The sequence below is a fragment of the Sebastes umbrosus genome, chromosome 18 (assembly GCF_015220745.1).
Source record: "Sebastes umbrosus isolate fSebUmb1 chromosome 18, fSebUmb1.pri, whole genome shotgun sequence".
Lineage (NCBI taxonomy): Eukaryota > Metazoa > Chordata > Actinopteri > Perciformes > Sebastidae > Sebastes > Sebastes umbrosus.
In genome coordinates this window covers 19,203,388-19,223,038 of record NC_051286.1, presented here as the reverse complement: position 1 = coordinate 19,223,038, position 19,651 = coordinate 19,203,388, and the positions used below count along the sequence as shown (strand labels likewise).

Sequence of the window (19,651 nt, the reverse complement as noted above, 5' to 3'; positions counted from 1 at the left end):
CTGTGGCTCAATGGGCTACCACAGTTATTAAAAGTAGTATTATTGCTTAGTGTTAAGGACACTCTCTTTCCCCTTTCGCCCATACAAGAACGTCTGACAGAGCTGTTGACTGAGAGCTCTTCAGTTAAATCAATCTCCCTTGCTGCTGATTGGTTCCACATTGTTTCACATTTTCAGCCAAGCTAGTTGCGTGGCTCTGGGGACGGCAATGTTTGTCTGTTTGTCCACCTTTTTAGCCAAGACTGAAACATCTCAACAAATACTGGGTGGATTATTCCAAGGTGGTTAGCCCTATAGTGCTAACCTTGTAGTCACACTAGTAGTTTGTTACCAAGTGAAACCATAGACTGTATATAAAGATGGACGACATGACAGCTCCCCAAAAGTGAAGCCAAAACATCTGGATCCCTGGTGGCTGGCTGCAGTATAGGTCATAAATCCCGTCCCCTCCATGTTAGCGGATGGGACATAAAATAAAAAGTCAAAGTACACGTCAAATAGTTTTTTCCCAAAGATGTTTCCAAGTTTGATTTTAATGAGTTATTTGATGCTATAAAAAGGGGGTGTGACGTCATGATTGACAGCTGTGATTCTCTCTCGCTAGCTAGCTGTGGCTGTGCTCGGCTCTCAGTTGGTTCGGGTGACCTCGATACCGTGGCTCCAGGCCCCCGATCACTACTGCGCAGTCTCTGGCTCCAAATGATGTCAAAATCTCAAGATGGCAGTTCCTCTATCCAGAATATTTTGGCTTCACTTCTGTACAGTGGGAGGAAGTGGAGACACGTCATCCGTCTTTATATACAGTCTATGAGTGAAACAGATACAAGCAGTATATACGGTAGCGCCTATAACTCGGCTCCTTGTAATTACGGTTCCCACAATACAACATGAACGTGACTTATCACTCTGTGAAAAGAATACGGAAAACTAGCCATACAATAAGTCCTACAGAACAAGCTCACGATAGCAATTCATGGGGGTTGCTATAGTAACTCACCTTTCTCTTCCTGTTTTAGCGTATCTGACCGAGGACGGGTTAAATCAGCAGCAACTGGACTTGGTTTAGGTTCTTGAACCTAAACCAATCTGACACAACTTTTTTGGGGGGTTATTTCTGACTTTACTCATTACTAAGGCTGTTTCTTTCACACATCATCTCTTCCTTCTATTTTGTTACTTGGTCCACCTCCCCCCCTCTCCCGCTTTAACACTCCAGTTGTTCTCCTCTGTTTGAGAGCTATAGGCTGTTTGGTGCCGTGACCTGGAACCCAAGGTGAAATGGCCTATAAAAGCAGCGAGTAAAGACTAGCTGAGAGGCGGAGGCTGCAGGACGGATGGTCTTTTAAACAGGTCGGTGAGTGGAAATCTATCACGCCTTGGACAGATGTTTTGCGGTGCATAGAGCAGGCTTGGTCGTACACTCTGCTCTTCATGTTAAGCTGCATTTTCCTTATAAATAAAGCTCAATGTTGTTAACCGATGCAAATAAAACTGCTACAAATGATCACTGCTGCTGGTATTGTCATGAAAATTATCCTCACACTTCCTCTGAACTGTGCTACGAATTTGTGAATGGCGTGCTTTGTGTGAAACCTAAAATGAGGAAGAGTCACATCGTGTTACGCTGCGCGGATGTCGAGAGCTAATTCAATTGGCGTACAACAGTAGGGAGTGTCAGTTATCTAATAAAACATCGTCATCTCCATTTGGTTCATAATCAATAAGACTGTGTCAGGGAGCGTGACAGGTACAGCGGATAGAGAGAGTCGGAGAAAACACACGGCGGAGGAAAGCGAGGAGGTGATGAGAGTGCAGAGGGGAGAGGGAGACAAGGTTAATTGTGTGCCAAATCACTGTCAAACGGTCGGCATCAAGACTGAAAATCTTTCCATTAATTTGAATTAGGGGGCTGATACTGGCTCCCGTACACCCCCTCTCCTTCCCCCCTTCTCCTCTCCCCTCTTCCCCCCTGTCCTTACAGCTCTGCGAGCTCTGTGCACGGGTCGTGTTCGGCGGCGGCTGTGACAGCAGCCATATTTCACCGGCGTGCGGCGTTGGCCTGTCCTTTAGTGATAAGCTGTAATAGATCTACTCTCTCCACTCACTACGGCCTGTTCAAGGTAAGCACAGTGGGGAGAGGAGAGGAGAGGAGACGGAGGGGAGGAGAGGAGAGGAGAGGACAGGAGAGGAGAGGAGAGGAGAGGAGAGGAGATGCTGAGGAGAGGGGGGGAGGAGAGGAGAGGAGAGGAGAGGAGAGGAGAGGAGAAGCTGAGGAGAGGAGAGGAGAGGAGAGGAGAGGAGAGGAGGAAAGAGGGAAATGGGTGGGAGAAGAGCAGATGAAATACAAAGTATGTGTGGGAGGAGTGACAAAAAACAATCTAAGTGGGATGATGCAAAACTAGCAATAGAGAAGCAGAAGAAGAAACTCTGAAAAGCAGCTGAGAAGGAAGAGAAAGAGGAACCACAGATAGAAAGGGATGGAGAAAGGGTGACGAGGGAGGGGAGGGAGGAAGTGTCGTAGAAAGGGAGCCATGAAAAATGAGGCTCATTGGGAGATAAGGGGGGATTAACCTTGCTGGTAATGAAGGGAGGGTGTGATGGGAGGATGGAGGGAGGAAGAGAGGGAGAGATAATTAATGAGCTTGCCCTTCCTGTGACTCCTAGCTAGAACCCTGGTTTGGAGGCTGCGCTTCACTGGCCAGCAGGGTCCCGGGACCGCTGAGGGGCCGGAGGAAGAGGAGGGGGAGGAGGAGGAGCGGCGACTCTGCGACTCTGCTGCATCGCTCCTCTGCACTGCTGTTTCATTTGATTTTGGTCGGGAATCTGACACAAATCAAACAACTTCTCCACCCTTTTAACTGTTTTAACTGAAACCCTCCAGTATGGGGTGAAAAAGTTTGTATATCCTCTTTCAGAACTAGTTTGTGTTGTCTGTAGGTGATCCGAACGACCACACTGGAAGGCAAAGTGAAAAAAAAGCTTGCTGTCATAAAGGAAGGAGATGCGCCATTGTTTAAATACGGGAGATAACACATTTTCAGACAGTCTCTCCTCTGCACAGCTGACCAATCACGGCGTGAAGTGGGTGTAAATGTCTTTCTGCTGATCCACTAATTGATTAATCAGCCAATTGTTTCAGCCCTTGTTGAAACGTTGTCTATTTCAGTCCAGTTATGGATTGGTATCTGAATATTTTCTACCTTTTCCTTCACTGAATTTGCTAACCTGTACATGGATGGTCTCATACAACAGTTCTTGTGATTTCTTACGAAAAAGTTATTCCTCATTTTTCGCACGTTTTCCTACAGATGTCCAGAAAGACGTGATGCACGTGTCAATTTCCGCTCCAGCCTATTCAAAATAAAACTACTTGATTAGGTTTATGCAAAGAACTTGTATTGCTAAGAAGTGAAAGTCAATTATACGTTCCTTTGCAACGGTCTCCTGGGCGAAAGTCCGATGTTTTTTGACCTAGCCACCCGCCCCTACCTCCTCCCTCGACAACTACGCAGAGACTCACTCTTCATACTTCCTGCTCCGCGATTACTCGGATTACATACAAATTGATTTTGTGGGGTATATACAGATTACAGTGCATTACTTGTTTGTAGGTATAGCTACGAACGGTGTATGAGAACAGCCTGACTAAACATAGGATGGGAACTACCTTTATGTATCCACACACACACACACACACAAACACAAAGAGATATATACAGTACACAGCCTGGCAGATTTAGAGAAATACACACATGCGCGACAACAGAGGCAGATGTGTAACTCCTCCCAGTCGTGAGTCTTTAGTCACACATGAAAGCTCATCACCTACCACACCCCCACTCTCTCTCTCTCTCTCTCTCTCTCTCTCTCTCTCTCTCTCTCTATCTCTCTCTCTCACACACACACACACACACACTGCAGAACATCGCCTACGCCACACACCCACTCTCAACTCCTGCCAGAACACGACCACATAGAAATTATGTTTTTTGTCTGTTTGCTGACATGCTGTAATACACTATTGTGCATGTCTTACAACAGAAATACTTCTCTTCCTCTGTCCACATCGCACCGTTCTCTCTCTCTCTTTCTCTCTCTCTCTCTCTCTCTCTCTCTCTCTATCTCCCTCATTCTATATCAAAAAGCCCACCGCTGCTCCTGAAGTGCAGTATCCCTTTGCATCAGTGACCAATTTGTGAACAGTAGCGTATTCACGGCCGTCTGAGGAAGATAATATCAGCGAGCCCTTGAGACGGCAGACAAAGAGACTACTCACGACTCTCCTTTGAGTGTCTGGCTGAGGGCCGAACATGACCTGCAGTGCTGATTAATAAGCAGCTACCACAGCTGATGCATAAACAAAGAGGGAAGATATTGTTTGTAAACATCCATCATTCACAGAGTGATAAAAACAGCGAGGTGTATCAGCCTCTACTTTGATGTAGGTGATACTGTACAAGACAAGGGGCTCATATCTTTAAGAACAATGCACGAATTCACAGCACGCATTTAAATAGATAATCTCACATGATTCAGGTGAGCAGCAGAATTAAAGTGTTCTTATCCTCTAGCTCTCTCTGGTGGATATTAGTGGTAAAAGCAACAAACTGCTTAAGATGAAATGCTCCACTGTCCACTACTATTGTTTATTTAATAAAATATTTCAGGGTAAGTGTACAATACTAAAAAGAGGAAGCCTAATGTCATCACTGAATAGCAGAATATATTCAAAATATTATTTTTAAGTAAAGCAATTGATCAAATTAATTTATATATTCATTCATCTCAGACAGGCAAACTCAGTATATTCCTTTAAATCTCTTTTTAAGACTCACTTTTATATTATGGCTTTTTCTTGACTGATGGTGCACTTCTGATTTTATTTTATTTATTATTATTTTATTAATTATTTTTATCATGCTTTTATTGTAAAGCACTTTGTAACCTTGTTTTGATAGGTGCTATATAAATAAAGTTATTATTACTTTTTTCAACATATTACTCATACTTCTAATTATGATATTATATACAACAATTTTAATTAAATTGTTTGTTAATATGTAAATAACAGCAAGGTGATCCTAAATCTAGGTTGCGTTCAAAATTCCATACTAACATGCTATTTAGTACCAAAAACAGTATCTGAGATTTTTTAGTATGTCCGAAACCTTGGTATGAGACCAATAGTACGTGAATTGCATACTATTTCCAGTGAAATATTACAGTAGGCAATGCTGAACACTACAGAGGCATAAATATCCCACAATGCAATGCGGTAGTGATGACGGCGTTCATAACAGACGTTGACGGAGAGCTCTGTAAACTCGTCATTATCAATAACGCTTCGATTTAAGAGTATGTATAAGATTTCACTTTGCTAGGTGTAATATATTTTAAAAAATAATTCAGACTTTGATTCTCACAAATTGTCGTTTTGGTCACATGAAGTTGGCATGGGTTACCGTGGTGATTTTGGAGGCAGCCCTAATCAGGTTTTAGAAGGAGATGGTTCTGTATAAAACAACCACGGTGGAAATGTTTGTTATTCTTGAGTTTTCAAGAATGTTTCTGCACAAACACACATAAAATACCTCAGCGGAGACTCTAACCACATACCAAGTAACATAGTGGTGGGAAACAAGAAATAAACATTAAATGATAATGCTGGTTTTATTCTATATTTTTCCTATTGTCAATAAATCAGTCAAAAAGACCAAAACCAACGATGCGTTAGTTTCAATATTTTCTGACTCTGCCCTGCCTGTACTTCTCCAAGTCCATTAGTTCCTACTGAAGATAGATCTTTAAATATGGCTCAGAAATGTATAGTTCTATTTTTTTTTTTTTTTAAAGGGCTCATTATTTTCCTAAAACAGCTGGACACTGTAGTTTTTAGCAATCATTACTCAAACATGAGCAAATGATTCATTTGTTTGGGACTATTTTCAGCTGTGGATTAATACACATTTGGTGCGCTAGTATTTACGGCAGCAGAACGGTGTATGACTGACTCAAAAATAAACTACAGTGCCCACGTTTATGATAATGAATGTTGGTCAGTGCAAAGGTGTAGCTCAATAATGTGTTTTTGGACAACAATGGATCTCTATGGCACAGAGGAATGATCTAATAAACTTGTTAGTTTATTATTAAATTAGCCAATAAGCTAATGAGATTATATCAGGCTTTGGCTACACAGATAATACTTAATAGTACCAATGTATTGTTTGGTCTTAACATGGGATTTGTTGACAGTAAAAAACAATATTGAATATTACCAACCTTGTCCTTTAAATATTAAGTGTTAATTGATTTAATGGGAGAGGGACTGAAGTCAAGACACAGTTCCTGAGGTGAGCTCAGTATTCTCATACTAATCTCTAGAATGTCAATATTATTTGATCAGAACTGTAGTCACGCCTTGTAAGAAAAGATCATCATAAAGCCAGGCATAAATGTAATTGTATCTAAAGTAATAACAAAATGTTTTAGTGTCAAGCAATGTCAAAATGAGCAGTCAGTCAGCTTTTCCCTTGACAGCAATGTTTTGTATGTATAACGTGGGAGAAGCATGAAGTGCTCTGCTGCTCTCTACTGGACTGACTCAGTAGTTCATATCTGAACCACCACACATTCATTGTGAATTAAATAACCGTGAATTAAAATGATGTGGATGTTAATTTCACTGATTAAGGGACAAAGTACAGCGAGGCTTCTGGTAATAAGATTCCCCCGGGGGCACATATCTCCCATCTCAGTTATTAATTAGAACGACTAATCCTGACCTCAAAACCCAGCCGAATGTGACCTCAGATCAGTACGCAAGCTGACAGGTTGACCCACCTGTATTACTTAGTGGAGGATTTCACGGAGCAGTTTCACTGATTTCTTGACATGTTATTAGTGAAACTACAGATGAGGTCTCAGCAAACATGAACAGGATTATTCAAGGAGCGGATTTTGGAGCATTTCCATGATTAATAGGCTGTGAGCTGACCTGTTTCCTCAGGCCATCCTGCTGCCTGTTAGTTAATAACTATCATCTCAACACGGAGGAGGAGGAGAGGCTGCTCATTGAATAGGTGAATACCATCATACAGTATGATACATAGTAATGAAAGTTGAATTGAAAATGATTCTGTCTTACAGCAAATGCTTCTGTGTTTTGTATAAGGGGAAAGGAAGTATAGAAGCCTTTGCCTCTAACAAAACATTGAAAACAAGGAATATAAAGGGAGATCAAGAGAGTTTACTGTTACTGTTAAGTGATGCAATGATTCTATACCTGGGGGACGGCAACAACACAGCTGGTGTGTATAAAAAAAAAACCTTAGTATAAAGTGACTGAGAAGCTTTATATAAAGAAGCTAAAACTAAATTGAATAAAATAAGGACTACAATTATGGGTACCCAAAATGCCCACCTTCCAGCACAGCCAATAGCAGGCTTCCATTCAGTCGCTGACATATCACATCCATCATCACAGCTTTATGCACACCTTGTTCTAACTAAGACTATCCCAAAAGAAGGCTGTATGAACCATTTTAAGTGATATTCATCTATGAAGGGTTTATAAAATATTTGAATGTAATACAAAATACATTTTTAATAGTTTCTGTTTTGCAAAAGAGAGAACATAAGGGTCAACCTAAACATTAAACGTTAGCGTAAAAGGTTTAACAGCAAGTTTACCTATTCAGAACCTGTTTAATCTGTAGTTTCTATGTTTTGTTATTCATCGACTTTAAAACTCATCAAAATTCTTGTATTTATTTAACTAATAATAAATAATAAAAATTAAATAATAATTGCATAATTAATAATTGCTAAATACATAATTTAATGACCTTTTCTAGTCACTCCAAAAACTGACTTAATTGACCTCTTAAATAATTTGGAAGCTGAATGCTTGTTCGCATACATGCATGGCACCTATTCTTAATTGTGACAATAACAAAAAAATTACATCATTTTGACACATTTAAAATGACTCTGAGCAGCTTTATACATACAGGCCATGGTCACAAGATGAACATAAGAAAAGATGTTATGAGATAATTATCAGGGTAGGAAACAAAAGAAAAAAAACTAAATTCTGCTTAAAAATTAAGTTAATTTTCTTTAATCTCATCTTTTTTTCTTTTGAAATACTATTAGTTTGACCTCTTCATGCCACTAAAAACTATTCAAATGAAACAGTCTGAAAACAGAAAATCTGTCTGTAACTGACCTGCTCATAGAACTCATAGATGTGAGGTACGGAAGCCGGTTGTTTTCTTTTATTACTTTTATTGCAGCCAATGGTAAATGCATTCCAACAGCCCAGCGTGAACTGACAGTGATGGAGGTCTATACATCCATGGCTGACAGTGATGGACTTGGTGAAGTTAGCGGAAGGATTTTGTGTCTGTATGTCGTCAGATATGTCTTCAACTCAAATGTATCAGTCATTGTCAGGAAACATCATTTAATTGTTTTTCAGCAACCAAAAATCAAAGAATAAAACATTTCCCTCACAATTTAGTGGTATTTTCTTTTTAATACATAAGGGACATAGGTCACATGTTTTATACTGCTTGTGAATATAATCCATTTAATCTTATTTACATATATGTATTTTGTATGTACCCTTATTTTGAAAACCAGACATAATCAGATGCGTATCCTTCCGCTAACTTCACCAAGTCCATCACTGTAAGCCATGGATGTATACGTCCATGCTGTCAGCTCAATCTGGGCCGATTGAATGCATTTACCGTCAGCTGACCCAAATATTATGAGTAATAAAAGAAAACAACTTTTTGTTTTAAAACAAGAAAACCGTTGAATGTTTGAATCATGTTTGCTCAGGGCTTCCGTAATGAGGGGTCACGAGTAGACATTGCATTATTTCAAGGGCTCAAAAGCAAAAAAGGTTGTGAACTACTTAAATAACTGCTTAAATCTCAGTAGTATATTTCTATAGGGTTAGGGATTTCCCTTTTTGTCACGTGCATTTGTGTACATTTTTGCCCACACAGAACTAGAGGAAGCCTCTGGTGGTGCTCAGTAGGATTAATGTATCGTGTCTATGCGTGTTTATGCGTATCATGCTGCTGAAGGCAGTCTGTGGAGCCCCTTACACGAGCTGCTGAGTATTTGAGACTATGTTTTCCTCCTCTTGGCGAGATGCCTCCGACCCCCACAGCTCCCGAGCCGGCAGCTCAAACCAGTGTGACCCAGTCACCTTTGACCTCAGCTGGGTAGAGCCTCAGCTACAAGCTCCAGGATCCATGAGTCACACAGGGTTCAACGCATGGAATGAGGGATGATTTCCAGCAAAATGGATTAGTGGCGGAAGCATAATGAAATACAAACATACAATCAGACCAAATCCCCGACCTTAAGCATATTAGCGCAGTAAAGCCTGGACACCATTCTTTTTTTCCATCCCTCTAAGCACTGGCAGATTTAGGTTGATTCAGAAACATAGCTGGGAAAAAAATTGCTAGAAAATATAACAAGAATAAGTGGAATAAAACAAACTGCTGTGCCTTTGCCAGTGTGACCAATTACATGATCTCTTTTCGAAGGAGTTTCCAAGTGAGTCTGTCACTGTCAAGGAAACTTTCTGATCTAAAGGAGGAGAGAGGAGACGGAGACGGAGAGCAAGGAGAAGAAGAAGAAGAAGAAGAGGAGGGGATCAATTAGATGTCCCTCAGTTATCTTCTTGTCAACTCTGAGACAGATAAACAGACAGCTGCCCGCTATAGATTAATTACACACCGGCGCTCATTAATCTGAGCCCCGTCAGCCTCTACATCACATCTCCACCCCCTTCTATCCTCATTCAGCGCTCACTTTCTACTCCTTTTTCCACTCAGTAGACCGCTCTCCTGTCGTCTTCTCTGCTCTAGTTTCTATTCCACTGCTGTCGCACACACACACACACACACACACATACACGCTTTCTTCCTATGTTACATTTGCAATTGTCAAGGTTACTATCAAAAGATAGATTGAAGCCTTTTTATAGTATGATGCAAACACACTAAACTAAAATGGTGAACATTGTAAACATCATACCTGCTAAACATCAGCATGTTAGCATGCTGGCGTAAGCATTCAGCTCGAAGCACCCCAGTTGGCTGAGTACCATGCACGTACAGCCTCACAGAGCCGCTAGCATGGCTGTAGCCTTCTTATGCTGAGACTCAATTTGGATACTTCCGCACTTACACTTGCTATTCTGAGTGCATAAGTGCGTTCACACTGAGAGGTATGGCCAAATGGACACTTCTCACCCTCAATGGTTGCCATCTTTGCTACGCAGCGGAAGGGGATGGGCCACCAACCTATTTCAAACTTGTGAAAATGGCGGGCGAGGAAGCTGTAGACGTTGCGATTGAAACGGCGAACACCAAACTATACAAATTTAATTTATACATGTGGGTTTTTTTTATATTACTGAGACTCAATTTGGATACTTCCGCACTTACACTTGCTATTCTGAGTGCATAAGTGCGTTCACACTGAGAGGTATGGCCAAATGGACACTTCTCACCCTCAATGGTTGCCATCTTTGCTACGCAGCGGAAGGGGATGGGCCACCAACCTATTTCAAACTTGTGAAAATGGCGGGCGAGGAAGCTGTAGACGTTGCGATTGAAACGGCGAACACCAAACTATACAAATTTAATTTATACATGTGGGTTTTTTTTATATTACCACTGTACTGTAGTCAGATAGAAGCCATTATTGGGTTAATTTACCCGTCTGAATTGAATTAATGGCGATACGCCGTGATGTCCGTGGCATCACCAGCTGATCTACCGAGCTTCCGGTGAGTGCAAAACAGCCAAGTGAGATTTGAGATAACACTACCCTGTTGAAATTCACACACCACGCAAGTAAGTACATAGTGTGCACAGTGTGTACTACATGGAAGTGTACTAACGGAAGTATCTGAATTGAGACACAGCTTAGTCTGTCACTGACTCACAGCTTGATATTTTGGAAAAATAAAAGTGAAAACAGTAAAGGTCCTGCAGTAAGCATCAAAATCAATAACTAGATCTTAGCTGAGAGTAAGCTACAGTAATATTTCTATTTCTACAGCATGGATATCCTTGTCTTCTGGCATTTTACAGAGTATAGAAAACAATATAGCATTCAATACAGGGGTAATATATATAATTTACCTTAAAAGAAAACTGTTAAATTGTATTTTTTGTACATGTATAAGTGTATTAAACTCATTTTGTCAGGAATTTTCTGGCATTAAAATAGATCTAATAATAGCACAGATGAGGCTTATGAAACAATAAAAATGATGCTTACTCTAATCTGCCCCTGAAATGCTGATGGATGGATAACGATTTTCATTCAATATCCTTCCACGGGGATAAAGGAAGAGTATGATTTGAAAAAAATTTAATTGTGTGGTTGTAGTTTTCTATCCGGCCACACGAGGATACTGCAGGTCCAGTCATGAAATCACCTCACACCACCGAGTGAGAAACAAAGGAAGCAAATAATGTTTATAGAGCCTGTGTTATTTCATTTTGAGACACACTAGCTCGTAAACAGTGATGATGCTGGTTTTCAAATAATGTGGTTCACTTAAAAATATCCACGTTAGAGTTGTGGATAAAAGGAATAAGCACATTTATTCTAACTTGACAAGACACAAGGTTCAAGAAGATCTGGATTTTGAAAAATTCACCCTAAAGTTGGAAAGCACTTCAAATCCATTACAAACTTGCAGCATCTCAAATCAGTTTTTCCTGCAACAATCCTTCCCTATTTAAAATTCACAGCCTAAATGTCCTTCCAAAACAACCCACATTCAGACACTGAAGGATGGTTGTTAGCCAGGACATTTTTGAGCTGCCCTGGCAAACCCACGTCGCAGAAAAGCCAAAATTCCCCCGCTGACTGTGGCTCCGAAGCCTCCGTGAGAGGTGATTTGCGGAGTGTGACTGTGAATGGCAGCCGCGAGAGAAGACAAAGTGAGAAAGCAAGGGAGGAGGAGCGGAGCGGAGGAAGGAATGAGAGGGGTCTAAATCAATGCCATCCACTTCAGCTCGGTGCCAAGAAAGACAGATGCTCTCTCTATCTGTTTGTGTGTGCATGAGGGTGCAGGCCTGCGCAGACACGCATCAATCAGGAGTTATTTTCCCTCAAGTCTATTTCTGCTTTGACCAATTTAATCCTAAATCAATGTAAGATGGAGTGCAATACATAGATACTGAGCCAAATCAAACTTGAAATTAAACGCATATATCGATCACAGCGTCCCACTTTCTTTTCTGTCCATTAAGAAGTTGAATGAATGCCACGGTCATTGTGCATGAGCAGCAAGTGCAGTTTGGCATATTTGGAGCAAAGAAATACTGTATTTATGTGTGTGTCTGTATCTATATGGTGATGGAGGAAGCATTCAACTGTCACATTTCAAAAACGGCCATCCAAAAAATAAACCGTGACATGCTTTTGGGTTAAGACAACTCGTAATGAGTGGCCGTGTTAGAGATTCTGGAGCTGCTCCACATCCGAACACTTGTCTAGACCTCATTCATTCTCAGTCTGGACACTCCACTTGCCTTGGAGCTCGCCCAATATCATTAATACACACTGCAATAAAAAATCCTCCTCGAATTAGCGTCTCCCTGCTTGCACATGTAAGATCCATAATAGCCCACTTCTCCCTATTCAATAAAGACGCAAGATTGCATTTCTGCCCCCTGAAGCAAGGACTGGGTGACCCTGTTCAATCAGAAACACTATCTCTCTAAGCTCCGTTTCCATATGTATACGTACAGCAAACCCAGCAAAGCTACAAAAATAACTCCTGCCATGCACAGTGCTCGGAGCACAAACCTGCCCTCTCCAGAAACATGAGTAAAACAACCTGCACAGCTATAATTCACGGTGTGTCACACTTCAGGGTAAAGAATGCAACAGAAATAGAAACATGTGACCCTTTAAACTCCAGATCTCTGCAAAGTCAGCACAAAACGGCAGAATAAATGCTGAATGGAACAACTACTGCCTTACCTGCATCATCACTGTTTGGTCTAATATGTTTACACTAAGTGCTGAGAACTGCTGGCAGTGAGAGCTGAGACCTGTTGCACAGACAAATCTGCATAGCCAGCATACCAGCATGCAGTCTTGGCACACCACAAAACAGAAACAGTCGAACAACCCCACCTGTGACTGTTTATGAATCGTCTGTGCCTGGGTTTTAAACACCACCGCCTCCTCAGCCTTCACTGCTCCCACCGGCTGCCTCAGCTGCCTCGGCCTCCCCGTCTCTCTCCTGCTTGCACCGGTCCCGATCTCCACCACCGCTCCTCTCCCCCCCGCCATGATAAGTCGCTCTGCCCGGCAGCAGCTGCATCCAGACGCGGCTTGACTGGAAGTCTGGCCCTCTGCGCCCGCAGCAGCTACCCTCTGAGAGACCCGATGATCGAGTTTCCTCCTCCGTCACCTGCCAGAGAGCTGGTGGGGGGAAGGTGGGCGGCTGTGTTCTGCCATCACTGACCCACTGACATTTACAGTAACGCTGTACCAGTTATCACCTTGCGAGTCATGCCCATTGTCACGTGCCTTATACTTTACCCTCGCTGTGCCAGTCCACTCCATTGTCTCACTGTCACACACACCGCGACCTGGACTGTCTGACCTGGACTAAATGTCCAATGTCAAAAATGTGAAAATTCAGTGTCATTTAACCTTTTCCACTCCTCTCCTCTTTTTACTGCCGAGCCATTTTGGTCTTTTTTAGAGTGGTACAGGGGGGGTTTTAGGGGGAGATAGCAGGTCAACAGTAGATGTCACATAGAAGTGGTATACATCATCTGAAAGCTGGGAACCTCAAGATTAATTTGTATGTCAAGTTTTTACAGTCATAAAGAAGAAATAAACATGAATTCATTAATCAACATAAATTGTGAAAGTGTATAGGGTTTAGAACATTATGATAGAAGTATATGATGGTCATTCCCATGCTCTATTTTGTCTTATAAGTTGTTGCAGCAATTTTTGGGTCGATACCATTTGCTACACAGATTTGGTGCTAAATTTAACCATTTTTTACCACTTGAGAATTGATAAAAATGATTGATAATCCCTCCAAAATACAAAATGAAGACACCAAGACCTTGAGGAACACCATAGAAAAAGCCATGCTGTGATTTGGTATCAAAAACTTTTCACATTTGGAGATTTCTGCAAGAATTGCATTTCGCGGTGATTTGATGGGGAGCACTTCAGTTCTGGAAACTTCTCAGAAACCCCCTTTTTGTCAATATACCTAGGAAAGCCATCCATCCTCTGAATGCCCTAGGTCTGTAGTTTGTGGCTGTAAAGTTTCATGAGGCTGTGATTATACTAGAGGTCACCACAGGTACTTTTATACAGTGAGGCCAAGTTTAAAAAAATTATCTCAATACAATAAAAATGGCTACTATGGGAACTAACATCAACACACATGAATACAGTTGGGCTCATTGGATCCACAAGAGTCTCAGCTTTACAGTCATACCCAAGTTATGTAATTCCAAGACTATTTAGGGACCCCAGTATGCAGAAACCTTTTTTAGAAAAGGCAAAAATAACACATTTATACTGCATTGCAAAAAACTGCACGGTCATTGCATTTGGATATCTTGAGGTCAGAGGTCAAGGGACCCCTTTGAAAATTGCCATGCCCGTTTTTCCTCACTAAAATTTAGCCAAATGTTATTTAGCGTTCTTCACGACATGTACCAATGGATTCCTTAAGTTTTCTAGTTTCATGTGATACCAGTGCCTTCACTCTAGCTCTAAAACTGAGCCTGCTACAACCTTTGAAAGACAGTAAAGTCAGCCGAGGGCGCCCGCACCCTCAAGGAGTGGAAGACTCACTGAAATATGACTTTTGTGGATGAATTGCTGTAAAGAAGACTGCATTTCATGTTATCTGATAGCAAAACTGTCACAGTTTGATTTTTCACCGAAGCTGCAACACTAAAAAGTGTAAATCAGCAATGCTGTACTGTTCTTCAAACAAAACCAAAATGAACAAATCAACCCTAAACCCTAAATCAACACTACACATTCTTAAATAGCAGCTACTGGCAGCGTACCTCACAGTTCTGGGCACATTGTGCTGCATTATTTCTCCTCCCAATGTGATGTAAGGATGAGATATTTTCAGTGCAGCTATAATGGGTTTGACAGCACCGAGATGTTCAGCTACCCAAAAATATCAGCGAGCTCTCTCCACCTACGCTACCTACAGTACATGTAACCCACAGCTCAATGCAAGAAGTTTAGGCATGCACTCTGGAGGTTGTCAGCAGTCATTTTTTGGAAATGCAATGAAATGAAATCACAAACAGGAGAAGAGAAAGACAAGCCAGGATGGAGGGAAGAAGTACATCTTCATTGCATAATAACTCCTCACGGATTTATATATATATATGTGTGTCTATCCTAGGGTGGATTTTACCTCTAAGTCTTTATTATGCACATATCTGATTCATGGACCTTCACTGGCTTTCAACATGTGTGATGTACATGTCGTACTCTCACCTGCCACATGGTTCCCTCCCTGCAGGCCGTGCAGCAGCAACACCAAACAACACCATCCTGACTCGAATACAGATTTAGTACCAACATCGTCTTTAAAGGGGAACAACGGCCATTTTTAAAACATTGATATTTTTCTGGAGGGTATATAACATGATGGAAAAATCCTGCAACTTGCTCATGCACGCACATATTGTAACTCATCCAGAGTTATATCTCTTCCGTTCATGTGAATGAGCCCCAGACCGAGGCTAGAGAGAGGGCTGGGAGGGGGAGTTGGCAAGCCGTGACGATAGCGTGACGTTGTGACCCCCGTGACCGAGCCATGTGACTGAGCGGACGCTACTGCGCCTGCTCCACGGGCATAATGGATGCGGAAGATTGCCAGAAGATCCGGGTTCTTTTCCAGTCGGAAGTCAAGCCATTTTGGCATCATGCGCCACTGAGCAACTTTCATAGGAATGAACGGGGCCCCGCCTCCAACGCTGTATCCAGTTCTCTTAATACATCCATGACTGCTACAAGCTAGCTGCTACAAGCTAGCTGCTGCCCAAATCCTGTCATGGATCTCTACGTTCCAATGGATTTCTCTGTTCCAATGGACAGCACTTGCATAAACCATAAATACTGGAAAATGAAAGAAGTCAGTAAATTCTGACACAGTTTCCTTGTCTTATTTAGTGTTTATTGTTAACATAAAATAGATTTAGAAAGTGACAGCATATTTATTTATATTGCAAATGTTGAAAATCTATACTCCATTCAAATCGCCACTGACAGGTAGTTGCTGTTTAGTTGCCTCGCAATATGCAACATGAGCAAGTTACAGTCTTTTTTCCATAATGTTATACAGCCTCCAGAATAATATCAATGTTTTAAAAATGCCCGTTGTTCCCCTTTAACGCCATCTACACTAAGAATCTGAAACCAGTCTGTTACTTTGAAGATGTAATTATCTAAATGCAGCTTTAATTTGCCTGTATCCATTCGGTCTATAATATTAATCTCTTACGTCTGATTTTCTTCAAATGTCTCCGTTCCTCACTGCTCCTTATCTGATTCATGTGAGGAAAACCTGTGGATCAACTCAAGCCATTAAACCGCTATCACATTAACTTCCCTCCCACACGCCGCCAGACTGAAATTGATATTATTACGAAGCCCTGCTGTAAGTGTCAAACGACACATAATTCAAGCTGAAAACGAACTACCTTAGGTGGTAATACAAAAGCGCTCTAATGTTCATTTTATTTTTAGAAAATAAGCAGTCAGTGCTCTGCTGTATTTGCTGTCACAGACAGGAGGAATAATAAGAGGAATTCAGATATTAGGATACAACGGATTTGATCTTCATCAAGGAGAGGAGCGTGTTATTTGAAGAAGAGGTGAAATATCCACCTTTAAAACATGATGCGCATATATTATCCTTGTGAGCTCTCCAGGCTCACTTATTATCTGTGAACACTCTTCTACGGCTAGAATTACGAGGAATAAGCTTTTTAAGTTGGACTCAGGAATCATGATGGGTTTGTCTTAAAAACCAAAGTTCTTTTTTTTCTCTTTTCTCTCTAACGGGCTTACTGATGCTGATGTCCATGCCTCGAGGGCTGTTTGATAACCCTGGGATCAAGACAAAGAATTTAAATTGCTTTCAAATAAAACATGCTATGGGGTAAAAGTGGAAATGAGCATTCCTCATTTAGCCTTACTCTTTCTTCAGCACACTGATAAAAAGGTGGAATTTGGCTTTTACTTCATCGGCCACTACTACTCAGTATATTATTCTCTGTGTGAGTTGGCACTGTCTGCCATTGCCCTGACCTTGTGTAAGGGATATAAACTTTACTGCATTTGTTTAATAGAATCCCATTATAACAATGATGTTATTAATTCACTGCAGGCACATCTTCCTGCTTCTCTCTTGAGCACTTTATCTTTTCACAGTTATATTGTCAAGTTATAGACTGCTCCAGAAATTACATATTCTTGTAGGCCAACCAGGAAGTTGGCATCGCCCTGGTTCCCCTCGACAAAAAGCCAATGGGATTTTTCCATTGGGTTTTGTATTAGTGCAGAAAATAAGCTATAATAAACATTTATGATACTTACACGTTTTGTTCAGCAGGATAATCTTCACAAATGAACACTACTTCTATGATTTTTGAGGCTTAAATGCAATCGGCAGAAGTAAAAAGCTAACGTTAGGCTATAAAGGAACTACACCTCGGTCGCACAAGTATAAACAAAGAGGCTGTAAAGGCGGACGTGTCGGCGTGATGATGTTTAGTAGTCTCATTTAGCCACTTGTTAGCAACCGCCTTTTTTAAGACACATAAAGGTTTCAAAATTCATGAGTTTTTATTTATTCATTGATGTATCTTATATCATAGAAAAAAACATTAAAATCTTTTCAGCTTGTGTTGATCACAGATCTTATTTCAAGCATCTAACTAAAAACACATTCAAAAAAACCATTGACTTCCAGATGAGGGAACAGGAAGTGCTAAAATGCTAACTCATTTCCAGGTTTTAGGATGCATTCCTGTAGCACTCTATTTTGGCACTGTGGGTGGGGGGAACCACGATACAGCATAGTATTGTGATATTTTGCATGGCAATATTCATCAAGTATTGATCTTTGATCATATAAACTATACTCTTTAACAATCCTACGGCTGCTATTCTGTCTTTCAGAGGTCATAGCGGGCTCAGTCTTGAAGCTAGAGTGAAGATACTGGTGTCATATGAAACTAGAAAACCTGGCATGGCCATTTTCAAAGGGGTCCCCTGACCTCTGACCACAAAATATGTGAATGAAAACTCTGAGATGAACAGAGGGAAAACTGTATCTTATTAGTTAAAAAAACATGTTGACAAAATGCAATGCTCAGCATATCACAAAATTTTTAAAATCACAATAAATTATGACTTAAGTATCGTGATAATATCGTATCGTGGTGCCTCCCTACTAAAAATACTACTAATTGATTGCAGTATTGACTATGTAGGAAATCGTATTCTATTTTAGTTTCTCTGCACCTTCCAAAGGCCCCAAATGCAAAATAATGCAAATGACACAAGCAGAGGAAAAAGGTATCCTGTAAACAGAGGTAGCAAAGTATCTAACTTAGGCAAGAAATAGAAACCACTAACAGAAGAATCGGCTCCCACTAAACTTCTTTACATCTTTCCTACACAGGTCGTTCCCTTTCTCATTTACAAGAACAGCTAATGCTGGCCCACAGTTGAGGAAACATGAGAAAATAGGAACAAGGAGATAGCATTAGCAGGCCCAGGCACTCACGAGCACAAACCACATACGTGCAATGCCAACACACCCCATATTCACACACACCGATCTACAAACACACACACACGCCATCATGGTAAATTACCTCCTCAGCTCCATGGGAGTCGACAATTTGAGGGTGTCAAAGTCAAGGTGCAACATGAGACCGCCATTAATAATAGCCACCGCGCTGCCCCTGCTGGCGCTAATGAATGCAACACATTAACACACATGTGACCTCGTGTGTCACACAACAAGCCACCCACATACACACACAAACCATCTACGTCAACATCAAAACAAGAGCACACAAAAATGTAGACTTTTTTTGCACAGACGTAGTTATAGCGCACTTACTCATGCACCACCACACACTTCAAATTGTCAGACTGCAGAAGCTTTAAGAGCACAATGTTTAAAACATGGAAATGCTGTTAGGGCATGGTGTTAGCCTATACTTCTGGATTAGCATGTGTGCTGAAGGCTGGTGGGTGAGGACGGGGGGTGGGGGGAGAAAAGAGATGAGAGCCAAGGCTTTAAGCAATACTAATGCTCAGCCGAGATGAGCAGTCTGACAACAAGGCTACAAGCCTTGTGAATAAACGATGAGTGCACACGCCAGAGGGCAGAGGTAGTAGTTATTTCAGCATCATGACCTCTCTAACTGCTCTACGTGCACACACACACACACACACATACACAGAAGAATATATGTTCACGCATGCACACACACACACGTCATGTTGACCTTTTACTGTACTCTGTCCCTCTGTACTGTTTGGTGAGGACAGCACTGGAGGTCTG

The 19,651-nt window shown here is 41.3% G+C and overlaps 1 protein-coding gene across 4 annotated transcripts in view; it reads right to left on the bottom strand.

Moving 5' to 3' along the window:
* Positions 1 to 19,651, bottom strand: part of pak5 (p21 protein (Cdc42/Rac)-activated kinase 5) — an 83,229-nt gene that overhangs the window by 19,131 nt on the left and 44,447 nt on the right. The window contains exon 1 of one of the 4 annotated variants that reach the window (XM_037750392.1): positions 13,195 to 13,703. The exons of the other annotated variants lie outside the window; for them this stretch is intronic. Within the exon in view, the coding sequence (XP_037606320.1) occupies positions 13,195 to 13,353 (159 nt within the window). The 5' untranslated portion in view covers positions 13,354 to 13,703. Of the gene's footprint in view, positions 1 to 13,194; positions 13,704 to 19,651 lie in introns of those variants that run through there. 4 annotated transcript variants of the gene reach the window in all.